Source organism: Lycorma delicatula, chromosome 6 (genome assembly GCF_047948215.1).
Source record: "Lycorma delicatula isolate Av1 chromosome 6, ASM4794821v1, whole genome shotgun sequence".
NCBI lineage: Eukaryota > Metazoa > Arthropoda > Insecta > Hemiptera > Fulgoridae > Lycorma > Lycorma delicatula.
In genome coordinates, this window is record NC_134460.1 from 91,474,139 (window position 1) to 91,491,406 (window position 17,268).

General features: G+C 32.2%; 1 protein-coding gene across 3 annotated transcripts in view; it reads right to left on the reverse strand.

Annotated features, from left to right (window-relative positions):
* The window catches only part of Zip102B (Zinc/iron regulated transporter-related protein 102B), a 95,165-nt gene that overhangs the window by 66,051 nt on the left and 11,846 nt on the right, over positions 1–17,268 (reverse strand). For all 3 annotated transcript variants that reach the window (XR_012756653.1, XM_075368085.1, XM_075368084.1), the window contains exon 2: positions 9,595–9,697. Coding sequence is in view for 2 of the 3 variants with exons in the window: in XM_075368085.1 (XP_075224200.1) it covers positions 9,595–9,697 (103 nt within the window). In the remaining variant the exon portion in view is untranslated. The remainder of the gene's footprint in view (positions 1–9,594; positions 9,698–17,268) is intronic.

A 17,268-nucleotide genomic window follows, 5' to 3' on the forward strand; every position in this document is an offset into this window, starting at 1 on the left:
CAGCGTTTCACAAGATTATTATTATATCATCACATGATCTATAACGATGGTCAAATTCCATGGATATCAGTCACACCATAAATATCTAAGGGGTTATCTAAATTAGTCTGTATTAGGGTAACTTCTTAGAAACTCCTAAGCAAAAATCATTAAGTTCACTCCAAACCTTATGCAACCATAAAGTCTATATTTCTAAAAAGAAGTTTTTCACTAAACACATGTTTAAAAAAAACTGGAATAATTTAATTTAAATAACAACCACACAAAAACAATTTAATTTAGTTGAAATCCACTTTCTTCATAAACAAACAACCAATGATAATTAGACAATATGGATAAGCAAAGAAATGGATATGGTATTTTACATTGTTTTTGATTATACATTACATCTAGTAATTCCTCCTCTATCAATCATGAGACCTTGCCGTTGGTGAGGGGGCTTGAGTGCTCAGGGATACAGAGTAGCTGGACCGAAGGTGCAACCATATCGGAGAGGTATCTGTTGAGAGCCAGACTAAGGAATGATTCCTGAAAGAGGGCAGCAGCACTTTCAGTAGTTGTTAGGGGCGTGAGTCACAATAACTTAAACGGTCATATCAACATCACTCAGTCCTCTGAGTACTGCGCAGCTGAAAGCAATGGAAAACTACAGCTGCTTTTTTTTCCAAGAAAATGTGGCTCTCTGCATTTTCATATAGCAATGATGGAGGCGCCTTTCTTGGTAATATATTCCGGAGGTAAACTAGTCCCCCGTTCGGATCTCCGGGTGGGGACTACTAAGGAAGGGGTCACCAGAAAATTAAAAAATAACATTCTACGAGTCGGAGCGTGGAATGTTAGAAGCTTAAAAAAGGTTGGTAGGCTAGAAAATTTAAAAAGGGAAATGGATAGGATAAATGTGGATGTAGTAGGAATTAGTGAGGTTCGGTGGGAAGAGGAAGGCAACTTTTGGTCAGGTGATTTTAGAGTAATTAACTCAGCTTCAAATAATGGGCAGGCAGGAGTAGGTTTCGTGATGAACAAGAAGATAGGGAGGAGAGTAGAGTATTTCAAAACGCATAGCGATAGAATCATTTTAATAAGGATAAAATCAAAACCTAAACCGACAATGATTGTTAACGTCTATATGCCTACAAGCGCCCATGATGATGATGAGGTAGAGTGTGTATACGAAGAGATTGATGAAGCAATTAAACACGTAAAAGGAGATGAAAATTTAATAATAGTTGGAGATTGGAATGCAAGCATTGGAAAAGGCAAGGAAGGAAATATAGTGGGTGAATACGGGCTGGGCAAAAGGAATGAAAGAGGAGACCGACTTATAGAGTTTTGCACGAAGTATAATTTAGTAATTGCCAACACCCAATTTAAAAATCATAATAGAAGAATATACACTTGGAAAAAGCCAGGCGATACTGCAAGATATCAGATAGATTATATCATGGTTAAGCAAAGATTTAGAAATCAACTCGTTGACTGCAAAACTTACCCTGGAGCAGAAATTGATAGCGACCATAATTTGGTGATAATGAAATGTAGATTGGGGTTTAAAAACCTGAAGAAAAGGTGTCAGATGAATCGGTGGAATTTAGAGAAGCTTGAGGAAGAGGAGGTAAAGAAGATTTTTGAGGAGGACATCGCAAGAGGTCGGGGTAAAAAAGATAAGGTAGAAAATGTAGAAGAAGAATGGGAAAATGTTAAAAAGGAAATTCTTAAATCAGCAGAAGCAAACTTAGGCGGAATAAAGAGAACTGATAGAAACCTTGGGTTTCAGACGATATATTGCAGCTGATGGATGAACGTAGAAAATATAAGAATGCTAGTGATGAAGAAAGTAAAAGGAACTATCGGCAATTAAGAAATGCTATAAACAGGAAGTGCAAACTGGCGAAAGAAGAGTGGATTAAAGAAAAGTGTTCAGAAGTGGAAAGAGAAATGAACATTGGTAAAATAGACGGAGCATACAGGAAAGTAAAGGAAAATTTTGGGGTACATAAATTAAAATCTAATAATGTGTTAAACAAAGATGGTACACGAATATATAATACGAAAGGTAAAGTCGATAGATGGGTGGAATATATTGAAGAGTTATACGGAGGAAATTAATTAGAAAATGGTGTTATAGAGGAAGTTGAGGAGGATGAAATGGGAGAAACAATACTGAGATCTGAATTTAAGAGAGCATTAAAAGATTTAAATGGCAGAAAGGCTCCTGGAATAGACGGAATACCTGTAGAATTACTGCGCAGTGCAGGTGAGGAAGCGATTGATAGATTATACAAACTGGTGTGTAATATTTATGAAAAAGGGGAATTTCCGTCAGACTTCAAAAAAAGTGTTATAGTCATGATACCAAAGAAAGCAGGGGCAGATAAATGTAAAGAATACAGAACAATTAGTTTAACTAGTCATGCATCAAAAATCTTAACTAGAATTCTATACAGAAGAATTGAGAGGAGAGTGGAAGAAGTGTTAGGAGAAGACCAATTTGGTTTCAGGAAAAGTATAGGGACAAGGGAAGCAATTTTAGGCCTCAGATTAATAGTAGAAGGAAGATTAAAGAAAAACAAACCGACATACTTGGCGTTTATAGACCTAGAAAAGGCATTCGATAACGTAGACTGGAATAAAATGTTCAGCATTTTAAAAAAATTAGGGTTCAAATACAGAGATAGAAGAACAATTGCTAACATGTACAGGAACCAAACAGCAACAGTAACAATTGAAGAACATAAGAAAGAAGCCGTAATAAGAAAGGGAGTCCGACAAGGATGTTCCCTATCTCCGTTACTTTTTAATCTTTACATGGAACTAGCAGTTAATGATGTTAAAGAACAATTTAGATTCGGAGTAACAGTACAAGGTGAAAAGATAAAGATGCTACGATTTGCTGATGATATAGTAATTCCAGCCGAGAGTAAAAAGGATTTAGAAGAAACAATGAACGGCATAGATGAAGTCCTACGCAAGAACTATCGCATGAAAATAAACAAGAACAAAACAAAAGTAATGAAATGTAGTAGAAATAACAAAGATGGACCACTGAATGTGAAAATAGGAGGAGAAAAGATTATGGAGGTAGAAGAATTTTGTTATTTGGGAAGTAGAATTACTAAAGATGGACGAAGCAGGAGCGATATAAAATGCCGAATAGCACAAGCTAAACGAGCCTTCAGTAAGAAATATAATTTGTTTACATCAAAAATTAATTTAAATGTCAGGAAAAGATTTTTGAAAGTGTATGTTTGGAGTGTCGCTTTATATGGAAGTGAAACTTGGACAATCGGAGTATCTGAGAAGAAAAGATTAGAAGCTTTTGAAATGTGGTGCTATAGGAGAATGTTAAAAATCAGATGGGTGGATAAAGTGACAAATGAAGAGGTATTGCGGCAAATAGATGAAGAAAGAAGCATTTGGAAAAATATAGTTAAAAGAAGAGACAGACTTATAGGCCACATACTAAGGCATCCTGGAATAGTCGCTTTAATATTGGAAGGACAGGTAGAAGGGAAAAATTGTGTAGGCAGGCCACGTTTGGAGTATGTAAAACAAATTGTTGGGGATGTAGGATGTAGAGGGTATACTGAAATGAAACGACTAGCACTAGATAGGGAATCTTGGAGAGCTGCATCAAACCAGTCAAATGACTGAAGACAAAAAAAAAAAAAAATCTAGTAATTGATAATCAATTTGATAAAACCACAAATTTCAGCTTGTTGGCAACCTATTTCCTTAGCATTCCAATAATAAAAAAATTAATTGATTATATGAATTTAAAAAACGTGCATATCATTGCTAAACATAAAAAAAGTGCATATTTACAATCAAAATTAAACTATAACTAACTAACTAACAAAAACAGATTCTTAACAATCTCACTGTATATGAATTTAGTAGTATGTGTCAGAGAATTTTTTTTTTGTCTTCCGTCATTTGTCTGGTTTGATATAGCTCTCAAACTTCCCTATCTAGTGCCAGTTGTTTCATTTTGGTATACCCCTAAATCCTATGTCCCTAGCCATTCATTATACATAATCAAAACATTGCCTGCCTGCACAATTTTTCCCATCTACCTGTACTTCCAATATCAAAACAACTATTCCAGGATGCCTTAATATGTGGCCTATAAGTCTGTCTCTTCTTTTAACTATATTTTTCCAAATGCTTCTTCCTTTATTAATTTGCTGCAACAACTCTTCATTTGTCTCTTTATTCACCCATCTGATTTTTAACATTATCCTATACCACCACATTTTAAAAGCTTCTAATCTTTTCTTCTCGGGTATTGCGATTGTCCAAGTTTCACTTCCACATAAAGCTATGCTCCAAACATATACTTTCAAAAATGTTTACCGGACATTTAAATTAATTTTTGATATAACCAAATTATATTTCTGACTGAAAGCTCGTGTCACCTGTACTGTTCGGCATTTTATATCACTGCTACTTCATCCACCTTTAGTAATTCTACTTCCCAAATATGAGGACAGTCCAGAAAGTAACTTACGTTTGTGCCTAGCATGGAGATGGATGGGGATAGAGCCACCATCTTGGCGTCAAAACATTTTTACACTCTACACATCAAACTGTCGTAGAATATGGACTGTGATTTTTGTACTTTGTTCATTGTGAATTATTGAAATGTGCGTTTCAACAGAAAATCCCGTGAGTTATGAGGTGCATTCAGTGATTAGGTTTTTACTGACAAAAAACCTCAAACCAATTAAAATTCATCGGCAACTTTTTGAAGTGTATGGAGATGGAATAATGAGTGAAGGTGAGTCAGCAGTGGTGCATTCATTTTAAAAATGGCCACACCAATGCTCATGATGAGGACCACAGTGGTCGGCCTAGCCTTGTGACTGTTGAACTGACGATGAAAATCAACGATAAAATTCTTGAAAATCACCGCATTACGATTACAGAACTCTCGCTTCATTTCTCCCCAAATTTCACAAAATTTATTGTATGAAACTGTATCAGGGAAGCTTGATTATTTGGTTTTCAGAAGTTTTGTGCAAGATGGGTGCCAAAAATCTAAGTTGGCAGATTTCTACAGAGAATGAATTGAAAAGCTTGTGCATCGTTATAAGTACCTCAATTTAAATGGCGACTATATAGATAAATAGTTTAAATTAATAATAGCTTAGATTGTCCCTTTCAGTTGTATAAAATAACATTTCCTTTTTAACTTGGTTGGTTTTTTATTTCAGAATGTAAGTTAGTTTCTGGACACCCCTCGTAACAGAACTCTTCTACCTCCATAATCTTTTCTCTTCCAATTTTTATATTCAGTGGTCTGTCTGCATTATTTCTACTACATTTCATTACTTTCATTTTGTTTTTGTTTATTTTCATGTAGTAGTTCTTGCATAGGACTTCATGCCTTTCATTGATTCTTTTAAATCTTTTTTACTCTCAGCTAGAATTACTATATCATCAGGAAATCGAAGCATCTTTATCTTTTCACCTTGCACTGTTACTCTGGATATTATGTTATTTATATTTAACATCATTAACTGCTAGTTCTATGCAAAGATTCAAAAGTAAAATGGGGATAGGGAACATCCTTGCTGAACTCCCTTTTTTATTATGGCTTCTTTCTTATGTTTTTTGATTATTACTGCTGCAGTTTGGTTCCTGTAAATGTTAGCAATGGTTCTTCTATCTCTATACTTGAACCCTAAATTTTTTAAAGAGCTCAACATTTTATTCCAATCTACATTATCAAATGCCTTTTCTAGGTCTATAAATGCTATGTATGTTGGTTTGTTTTTCTTTAATCTTCTTTCTACTATTAATCTGAGCACTAAAATTGCTAAAATGAGTAGTTAAGCTTATTGGTCTGTATTCTTCACATTTATCTACTTCCTTCCCCTTTTTCGTAAATATTACACACCAGTTTGCATAACCTATCAATTGCTTCCTCACCTGCACTGCGCAGTAATTCTGCAGGTATCCCATCTATCCCAAAAGCCTTGCCATTCAAATCTTTTAATGCTCTATTAAATTCAGATCTCAGTAATGCATCTCCCTTTTCATCCTCTTCAACTTCCTCTTCTTCTTCTTCTACAACATCAGTTTCTAATTCATTTCCTCTGTAAAACTCTTCAATATATTCCACCCACCTATCGACCTTTTCTTTGGTATTATAAATCAGTGTAGCATCTTTATTTAACACATTATTAGATTTTAATTTATGTACCACAAAATAACTTTCCTATATGCTCCATCTGTTTTACCAATGATCATTTCTCTTTCCACTTCTGAACACTTTACTTTAATCCATTCTTTTTTCATTAATTTGCACTTCCTGTTATACTATTTTTTAATTGTCGATAGTTCCTTTTACCTTCTTCATCACTAGCATTCTTATACTTTCTTCGTTCACCCATCAGCTGCAATATATCCTCTGAAATCCAAGGTTTCCTACCAGTTCGTTTTGTTCCACCTAAGTTTGGTTCTCCTGATTTAAGAATTTCCTTTTTAACATTCTCCCATTCTTCTTCTATATTTTCTACCTCTTGTTTTTACTCATACCTCTTGTGATGTCCTCCTCAAAAATCTTCTTTACCTCCACATTCTCATGCTTCTCTAAATTCCACATATCATCTTATATCTTTTCTTCAGGTTTTTTAACCCCAGTCTACATTTCACTATCACTAAATTATGGTCGCTATCAATGTCTGCAACATGCTTTGCAGTCGAGGAGTTGATTTCTAAATCTTTGTTTAACCATGATATAATCTAGTACCACCACGCTTTTTCCATGTGCATATTCTACTATTATGATTTTTAAACTGGGTGTTGGCAATTACTAAATTATACTTCGTCCAAAAATCAATAAGTTGGCCACCTTTGTTATTCCTTTTGCCCAGCCCGTATTCACCCACAATATTTCCTTCCTTTTCCAATGCTTGCATTCCAATCTCCAACTATTATTAAATTTTCATCCCCTTTTATGTGTTTAATTGTTTTATCAATTTCTTCGTATACACACTCTAACTCATCATCATCATCATCATCATCATGGGCACTTATAGGTAAATAGATGTTAACAATCATTGTCGGCTTAGGTTTTGATTTTATTCTGATTACAATGATTCTAATGCTAAGCTTTCTGAAATACTCTACTCTCTTCCCTATCTTCTTATTCATTACGAAACCTACTGCTGCCTGCCCTTTACTTGACGCTCAGTTAATTATTCTAAAATCACCTGACCAAAAGTTGTTTTCCTCTTCTCAACAAACCTCACTAATTCCTACTACATCTACATTTAACCTACCCATTTACCTATTTAAATTTTCTAACCTAACAACCTTTAAAACTTCTAACATTCCATGCTCAGACTTGTAGAATATTATTTTTTAATTTTCTGGTGACCTCTTCCTTAGGAGTCCTCACTCGGAGATCAGAACAGGGAACTAGTTTACCTCCAGAATATTTTACCAAGGAAGGCGTCTCCACCTTTGTTATATGAAAATGCAGAGAGCTAGAGAGCTGCATTTTCTTGGGATAAAAAACAGCAGTAGTTTTCCATTGCTTTCAGCTGCACATCACTCTGAAAATTGCGTGAGGTTGACATGGGCATTTAAATTCTCCTGTCCTATGCCCTTAATAACTACTGAAAGAGCTGCTGCCCTCTTTCAGGAATCATTCCTTGGTCTGGCTCTCAACAGGTACCTCTCAGATATTGCTGCACTTTCAGTCCAGCTACTCTGTGTCATTGAGCACTCAATCCCTCTCACCATCAGCAACGTCACATGATTCATAGAGGGAGTGTCAAAGAATAATAAGACATAAATTTTCCCATATGGGGGCAAATCATTTTTGAGAATACTTGAATGATAGTGTTTATACTCTAAATAAAACACAGTTTCTTTTCTTTAAAAATACATTATCATTTATTTCAAGAGGATACTATGCCATATATCATTATTAGGTTAGATAACAGTTATTTTTTTAGTCAATGCTGGTCCTATCATTTCGGTTTACAGTAACACACAAAAAATTGAAGTTTATAAAAATTAATTTGTAATAACAATTCATGCATTGCATGCAACAAAAATCAGCCAAAAAATATCTGCATATACCTGGTGATTCAAAAAGGACTTCACAAATTTAAAAAAATAAAAAAATTGAATTTGATAATGTACAGAATCAGTTGAGGTTTCATTTCATAGCAAAATACATCAAATTTGACTCGCATAGTTCATTAGTACCAAATTAGGCCACCAGTATTGTTAAAAATGGATACATTTACTGGTGTAGAACATGGTCGTTGCCTGATTTGGTTTCAAGATTTGCAGTCAGCAACTGCAGTTCAATGTAATTTTCATACAGTATGGTAGGGAGTAGGCAAACAATTTACTCTTGGCAACATACCTTCGTTGAGACAGGTTGTTCTGTTAAACATACAAAATCACCAGGATGCCTATGCATCCCTGAAGTTGCTGTGGAATAACTCAGAGAAAGCTTTGCATGTAGTCCAAAGAAATCAACTTGATGTGCATCAAATGAGACTGGCATTCCACAAATGACTGTTCGGCGCATATTACATAAACAATTGCGCTTGAAGCCATACAAAATAACCATGGTTCAACACATTGCAGAAGATAACAAAGGTACTCGACAGCAGTTTTGTGTGAAAATGATGGATGAAATTGCAAACAATGATACATTTTTAGAGATGAGACAATGTTTCACATCAGTGGCAAGGTGAACACCCAATAGGGAGTATCACAAATCCTCATAAAACTTTGCAGCATATTCATGACAGCCCTAAGGTCAATGTTTTATGTGTTCTAAGCAAAATAAGACTGTAGTCTGTTCTTCTTCCAGAAGGTAACCATATAGTATATCTGGATATGCTTCAAAATTTTCTTCCTCAGTTAGGCAATGATGACCAAGATGGATACCATTACTGTCAGCAAGATGGGGCACCACCTCACTGCCGCCTAGAAGTCTGAGATTTTCTTGCTACTCCAATTCCCAGGTAGATAGATTGGCTGTGAAAGTCTAATTACAGACCACCTTCTCCCCAGATTGGCCCTGCTAGATTTTTTCTATGGGGTTTCATTAAAGACGTGGTCTGTGTACCACCTTTGCCTGTTGATCTTGTTAAACTAAGACTTCAAATTAACATTGCAGCTGCAGAGGTAATGCACAACTTGCAGGGTACAGTCTGAAATGAAATCAACTTCAGATGGGACATATAGTCACATTACAAATGTAAGCCATATCGAACCAAAGTGAATGTTGGGTGACAAACTTGATGTGGTTTTCTATGAAATGAGACCTCAACCGAATCTGCAAGTTATCTGAATAAATTTGTATATGCTTTTAAACTTGTGAAGTCCTTTTTGAATCACCTGGTACTTTGATTTGGCTAACTGAAATAATGCTAACAAATAGTGACAAAAGTCAATTTTGAAAAATGTTGCAAAAATAGTAAATAATCTTATTTAGATCAATTCAACCACAAAATCAATTTTAATTAAAAAACAAGTAAATAATTATTTATTATAGTTCGAAGTAAGAATAGTTTCATATTTTATATTTCACTACTTAAAAGTCTCAAAGCTATTACTTACCACCAGAGGGAAATAATGATCGTATTCCTTCTGGAATAATTACAGCAAGAGCTGTTCCAACTAATAAACCCGCACCAAATACTGAAAATAGTTGAATTTTTGCCTGAAAAAAATTTTAACATTTAAATAAATACAAAAACATTTTGCCAAGTATTACTTGACTTCATTTCACTAAAAAAGATTACATGTAGTCTAAGGGTAACTAAGTAGTTAGGTGTAACTAAGATTACACCTAAACAAGAGCCATTAAGTTCACTACAATCTTATCCAAGCATGAAGTCAACATTTCTGAAAAAAATTTTTTATCAAACATATATTTGAAAAAAAAATTGAAAATCACAACAGTGACTGCAAAAGTTGAATATGGTACTCCACCTTAAGTATTAGAGAGAAGCAAATTACTAAGCTTAGCAACAGTAACCAACTCCCATACCAATTAAAAACATTTTAACAACTTTTTTACACAACAGAAAAAACAGTTTGTTAAAAATTCAAAGCAATTAAACTTGTTGTGCTATTGGTCCCATACGCTACCTTTTATTAAAAAGATGGTTTTGAATTATATTGAGAAGCAAAAATTATTCGTATATCCTCTTTCACTAGCTATTAACCATTGAATAGCAACTGAAATTGTTTTCTTATGAATATACATTTTTTAATAATTAATTTCTTCAGATCAGAACATAACTACACAATATACAAGTCACATGTTGGCTAATTTCATTTTTTAAATTATTTTATTTATCTCTTCATTTTTTTATGTGGTTCCTTAATGAAATATAAAGTAAAAACACACTCATATTCACAATTTAATTCATTAGACACTCATAGAATAAATTTTATTTTTTAAAGTAATTAGTAATAGTAAAATAAACAAGCAAAATGAAATAATAGCTTCAGAACTAGTCAAAATACAAAAAAAAAGCTGCACTAGTGTCTAGGACTAAACATTTTTTTTTAATTTATATAAAACAAATATTAAAGAAAACAGTAGAAAAAAGAAGACACTGTTTTTTTTGCAAATTAAGTTTTACAACATAATCATCAAAATCAACTTGGTAAAACACCAGAAAAATTATCTTCACACAACACACATAGTTTTAAGTAATTATCTGTACTTTCCGTCAGAAAAATTGCTGTTCACTGTACAAGATATCAATTCTAATGTAATCAAAATCTGTATAGCACTAATGAAATTGCAATCTGTAACTAAAGGGAATATAAGTATAATTGGCAGAATATGTAAAAGACCAATAATAAAATAATGCAGAAAAATCACCCACTGCAAAATAAAGTTGAGTTAATACAAATAAGTAAGGAAAGAATGGTAAAAGAAATCATACTGATGTAGAAGAGTGAATAATTCCAAGAAACCAGATGTAGAAAAGATATTTTGAAGAAAAGAATCCTAAAATTAACCGAATACTAGGTGTTAATAAAAAAGTAAACAGATAACCACTACTGGAGGGTAAACAAAGAGCTGGTTAGTGGCAATAATACACAGTACATAGTCAAACATGTAAAAAATCTGGGTAAATAGTTATTACAGAGGGGAAAAATGAGCTAAAGGAAGAGAAAGGGAAAGAAAGAGAAAGGGGGGAGAATGAGCTAAAAATGGAAGAGAGAAAAAGTGTTAGATAAGAACAATATTGAGATTGCTATCTGATAGACCTCTACAGAACTTTAACTGTCTAAGATACAACAACAACAGATGAAATTCAATCACCATTATTATGCTGTTTGATTTATGAAGAACTGGACAGATTGTACAAATACAATAAATTATTACACAAACCAGAAAAAGCAGTCAACTTTAATAAGAGTATAAATGTTGTGAAAAAAACAATGTTACTTACATAGCACTTGCATTTTTGAAAAGTATTTGATAAAGTGAATCAGATCAATTGCTTTATAAAATGAACTTAAAAAAAAATTATAATAATAATAAAACGCATAAAAGAAGACTTTAATCGTTTAGTAAGAAGGTTAAAAAAGTAAAATTTTTTAAATCTTTAAATTTTAATTTTATTAGTTAAAAACAAATATCAACAACATATTTATTTATTGTCAAACATTTTTTTAAACCATCTAAATTACTTTCTAAAGTTTATTTTATTTATAATTTTATTTTATTTTTTCTGTTTCTTATTAAAAAAATACAATGGTCTATAAAAGGATGTCCACATAAAAAAGCAATTCACAAGAAACACACAAAGCATAAAAAATCTGTATATATTGAAAACTGTGCAAAAGCAAGTATATTGTAAGTAAATAATGTAAAGAGACTTTACATTAGAATGACATCAATTATACATCATTATGAGATAACAATCAATATTAAACAATGAAGATGAAAAAATCAATTAAACTTATTGTAGGCCAAATAATTTCTCATTTCAAAATGCTTCTGCTTATATTAACTGGAAAAAGTTTACTTCATGAACATGAGAATTATTTCCTTGAAAAAATAGTATCATCAAATCTGTGATTATAAGTAAGACTTAAAAAAGTTATATCTAATCTGTATAAGAATTAGATGGCTACAAAGGGTATAAGAGCACGAATGGAAAGCAAAGCACATCAATGTAATTTACTCCTTTAGTTTTTAAAACTGTACATACAAAACATGAAAAAGGATTGGAGTGGTGGTGGCTGAACAGTTAATAGTTGAGATAGAGGTACTTCTACATGCAATACAATACTAGTGATACACAAGGTTAATACTTTAGGAAACTTGGATCTGTTTGTGGATTTTTCAATTCTGAGATTTTAAGATAAATCAAAGTAAAAGGAATTCATGCAGCAAATCTTTAGTAAATCAAGAGTGACAGGTAACGCAGTATGAAATCCAAAATTGGTTAATTTTATCAAATGAATTGTTCACATTCAATCTTTCAGATTTTTTTTTATTTTTAAACTTTCAGGGGACAGATATAAAAAATACAACAAATAACTGAATATGTAGGTTGCAACAAACACAATGGGATTAAATTATTAATAAAAAAAAGAGAACAGATTCAAACAAGTCAAGTGATACAATGATAATAAGTTATCAAGAAACTGATAGTCTAATGAAGATAAAAGTGAACAACTTTTATGAATACTTAATAAAATTCTTTTTGGTCATTGCAAAACAAAACTATAAGTAAATTATACTGTTTATATAATACACACACTTTAAAATCTAACCTCAATACTCATTAAGTCTACTACAATGTAAATAAATAAAATAATAGCAAAAAAAGTAAATAAAGTCAACACTTAAGAACAACTGTGCAATTTAAAAATAAATATGTAAATACAAAAAAATTATATAGGAATATCATATACATATATTTAATTTATTCATTTCTGTTGAAACATTTTTATTCAAAAATTATATTTAGTTTTAAAGAAACTTTCTGATGTTTAACAAAATTCAAGAGTATATAATTAATATTACACCTAATTTTATTTTTTATTCTTTAAAAAAAAAAAAAAATTCAAAACAAAAGATGAATAAAAAAGTAGTGTACTTGAATTTAAGGTGAAAACGTGCTACCATATCAGCTATCCAAAGAGCTTTAAATGCCTGTTAATAGTCTCTTTGTATCAATTCTCTCCATTCCTTTTTATTACTTTTTATTAAAGTACAGGTTTTCATTTTTTCATTTCTTGAAAATGTTTTTTTTCATAAAGATAAATGATTTTTGTGAATCTATCCATATTTCACAAAACTGACTAAAAATAAAAAAAAGATACATTTTCAACTTTCTTCAAATTTGTAAAAACAAGATTCAAATTAAAGATTTGTAAGCTGCAGATGGCTGTTTGTTTTTTAATCTAATTCAGATAGAAAAATACAAATTTAAAGTAATATGAAATTAATTAATATATCTATTACTTACACAGGTCAGTCAGGTCTATTTATGTTACTGTTTAGACTTCTGTTAGTTAGTTATTATCTTCATTGAAGTAAAATATTTTACATTTTAAAAACTTAAAAATGATTTAAAATAATTAATTTTCTAAATATAGTTAAAAGTATATTTGTATAATTCTTTGGATGAATTAACATGGTAATAATAAAAATAAAATATATTAAGTTGATTATTATTGACCAAACATGCTGCTATATAATAAATAAAATCTACATAATTAATAAATATATTTAACTAAATAATCATATTTATAATAAATATAATATTAAAAACAACTTACCAATATATTATTTGATTTCCTCAAACATTTCTGGTTATTCTGCCATCCTCAGGAGGAATTTATAATAATTTACAATTACAATATACAAAAAATATAAAATTCACAAGATAAAATTAGACATAACAATTGATCATCATAAGATAAAAATTTTGTAAATGTAAAAGTTAAATTAAAATAATTATGGTTGTTACGTGATGATCAATTGTTATGTCTCTAATTATATCTTGTGAATTTTATATTTTTATTTATTTTAATTCTAAACTATTATAAATTTCTCTTTAAGATGGAATCAAATAATATATTGGTAAGCAAGCTGTTTTAATATTATATTCATAATAATTATATTTTACCAATGGTGCTATGATTGAAAAATATTATCATACTTGTTCAATTATGAAAAAAAAAAGTATTATTCTCTTTTAGTATAAATGTTATAAGAGTTACAAGAATACTCTTTTTTGGTATTTTTTTATGCATTTATAAGTCTAGTATATACCAGGCTTAATGTTACTGTAAATTAAATTTTTTTTCACTGCAAAAAAATTTCACTTTACTTTCAGAAATTGACTTCCTTACAGTCTCAGTGTATATTTAGGAGGAAATTATTTGCATTTAATGCAAATAAATAAATTAAATAAACTTTTTAACAAATAAATTATTTTTATTTTAGCAAATAAATAAATTTTTAACCAACTTTTCAAAGAAAAGTACAGTGGGGCTATTACTTTCAGTTTCGCGAATGTGAAGCTGGTAAAACGACAACTGAGGATGCATCTCTCAGCGGATGACCAGTTTCTATGACTGACGAGAAACATCAAAAGGAGGTGGATGATTTGTTTCAAAGTGACCGGCGAATCGCCCAGCATTCAGTTAGGCATATCTAAAGAACGATTGGGCAATATTATCGAGTTGGGTTACCGTAAAATCTGTGCACGATGGGTACCGCGCAAATTGACGAACGAACACAAGCAGCGTCGTGTCAAATGTTGAAAAGAACTTTTACAGGGCTATCGTGCCGAAGGAACGACTTCCTTTTCAATAGTGTGACCAGCGATGAGAGTTGGTACGGAATTATGACCCGGAAAAAAGGCAAAACCTTTTGGCGATTACGAATCGCCAAAACCCAAAAAATTCAAAACTAAAGCCTCGGCGAAGAAACTCCGTTTGACGGTGTTTTGGGACGCCAAACACGTTTATGTGACTGAATATCTGGAACATGGGACGACTGTGAATTTCGAACGGTACACTGAGACGTTAAGACACCTCAGATGACGAGTATGTCGCTTCGGAGCCGGATTTGGCTACGTGCGACTTCCACTTCTTCTCTCATCTCAAAAGGGATTTCAAAGGTAATCATTACACCACCGACGATGAGATGATGGAAGCTGTGGCCCACTTGGAACCGAGAAAGACCGCCTGAAGTTTTCAGTGACGGAATGCAAAAACTTGTCGTCACACGTTGTAAAGGTGCATCAGTGTGAACGGGGATTATATTGAAAAATAAATACTGCATTTTGTAGCTAAGGTATTGTAATTTTATTCATTTTTATTTCATTACAATATCTCTTTTCATTTCCATGCTACGCATACATGTGCAAAATTTATCAGCCCAGCCTCGTACATAAGAAAGTATTCTGATCGTGTCATATGTCAGTTTTTTTAAACCTGACGTTTTATAATCCCCTCTAACAAAAAACAAAATTTTACCATTAAAAAATCCAAGAGAATGTATGTTGGCCTGGGTTTTTTTTGCTTGATATTTTCAGACTAGATGGACCGATTTGGAACAATGGTTTATGGATCATTGAAACCGTTTAATTTTGTTCACAAGTGGTCAAGGGATAAGAGTACAGACTCATGGGTCCCATATCTTACAATTTTATTCATGGGTAAAATAAGTTTCTCTACATAATTTTCCACTTTTACTTGAGAGGTCTGTTCAGAAAATAACCGAACATTTTTCATTACACGCTAACGGGGATACTTAGTAACGTGCGATTGGTAGCAATATGTTCCTCATAGCCACCTTTGTAACGATATGTTCTTGGTTTGTTGGTATCTCGTTTAGTTTTCGTGTTATTGTTATTTGAGTGCAACGTGTTTGTGTTGATAGCGATTTTTTTATGACTGAACTTTTTTCTCGATGTTGTAGCCGTAAATCTAGCTTTCGTCGTCCATTATGATCGTTTGCATAAATGGTTTTTATCGTCATTGACTTGTCAAGACGCTGCCGACAAACGTCAACTCGATGTTCTTTCTGCTGTTCAGTCATCAAACGAGGAACAAAATTTGCAGCAACTTTATGCACGTTCAATTTTTTAGTCAAAATAATGTCATGGCATGATCCAACTGAGATGCTAATCTCATCTGCAAGTACACTGACAGTCATTAGACGAATTGCACGCACCAGATCGTCGATTTTCTGATCGCGGATGTCATCAGTTGAAGTCGAAGGCCTTCCTGGTCGAGGGTCATCTTCAATTGACTAACAACTGCTTTTACATAGTGAAAACTATTCGTAACATTGCATACGATCCAGAGCATCATTTCTATAAGCTTGTTTCAAAGTTGAAACGTTTCTGTAAAAGTTTTCCCCAGTTTCACGCAAACTTTTACGTTGTATCGTTGCTCCCGAAAATTGCAAATTACAAAAATCGCTACTAACACTTAAACACGTTATACTCAAATAACAATAACACGAAAACTAAACGGAGATATTAACAATCCAAGAACATGTGGTTACAGAGGAGGTTATGCGGAACACAATGCTGCCAACCGCACTTCACTTTGTTGGCGCGTAATTAAAAATGTTCGATTATTTTCTGAATAGACCTCCTACATGTTTTAATTTTCCACTTAACTTTCCTCCTAAGTAATAGTCTGTCCAGGGCGAAGCCCTCGATAGCGAAACTTAAGCAAGTTTACTAGAATTTTTTTTCTAAAAATTCGAGAAGTAGCCTGTTTTATAGCTCTAATTCCAAATTACTAATTCGTGATATTCATAACCAAATAGTTTAAAATTCTCAAGAATCATTCGTAATAATGTACGAAATAGATTTACACAATGAAATTGTTTTTTTATAGAATTTATGAAGAAGTGATAACTCCCACAACTAAAATTCATAATTATACAGGCAACGTTTTATCGGTTTCGTTACGAAATCAGTGACATAAATTATGGTAAATTGAGAAGATATTAAAAATTTTATTACAAAAATTTATTCGTAAAAATAATGGATGAACATAATGGATATGGTAAGAAAGAGAAGTCAAGGTTGATAGATTTTTATCGGTTAAAGAGGTGATTGATCACGTGCAGGTATATAAATTGGTTGCACGAATTATAACATAATTAATTTTATTAACCTTTTGAGCATCAGATAGACATTCATTAGGCTGGTAATATATGAGCATCTTGCAAATTTTTGCCGTAATTAAAATGCTCTCAAATGATAATTGTCTTAGCCACTCCAA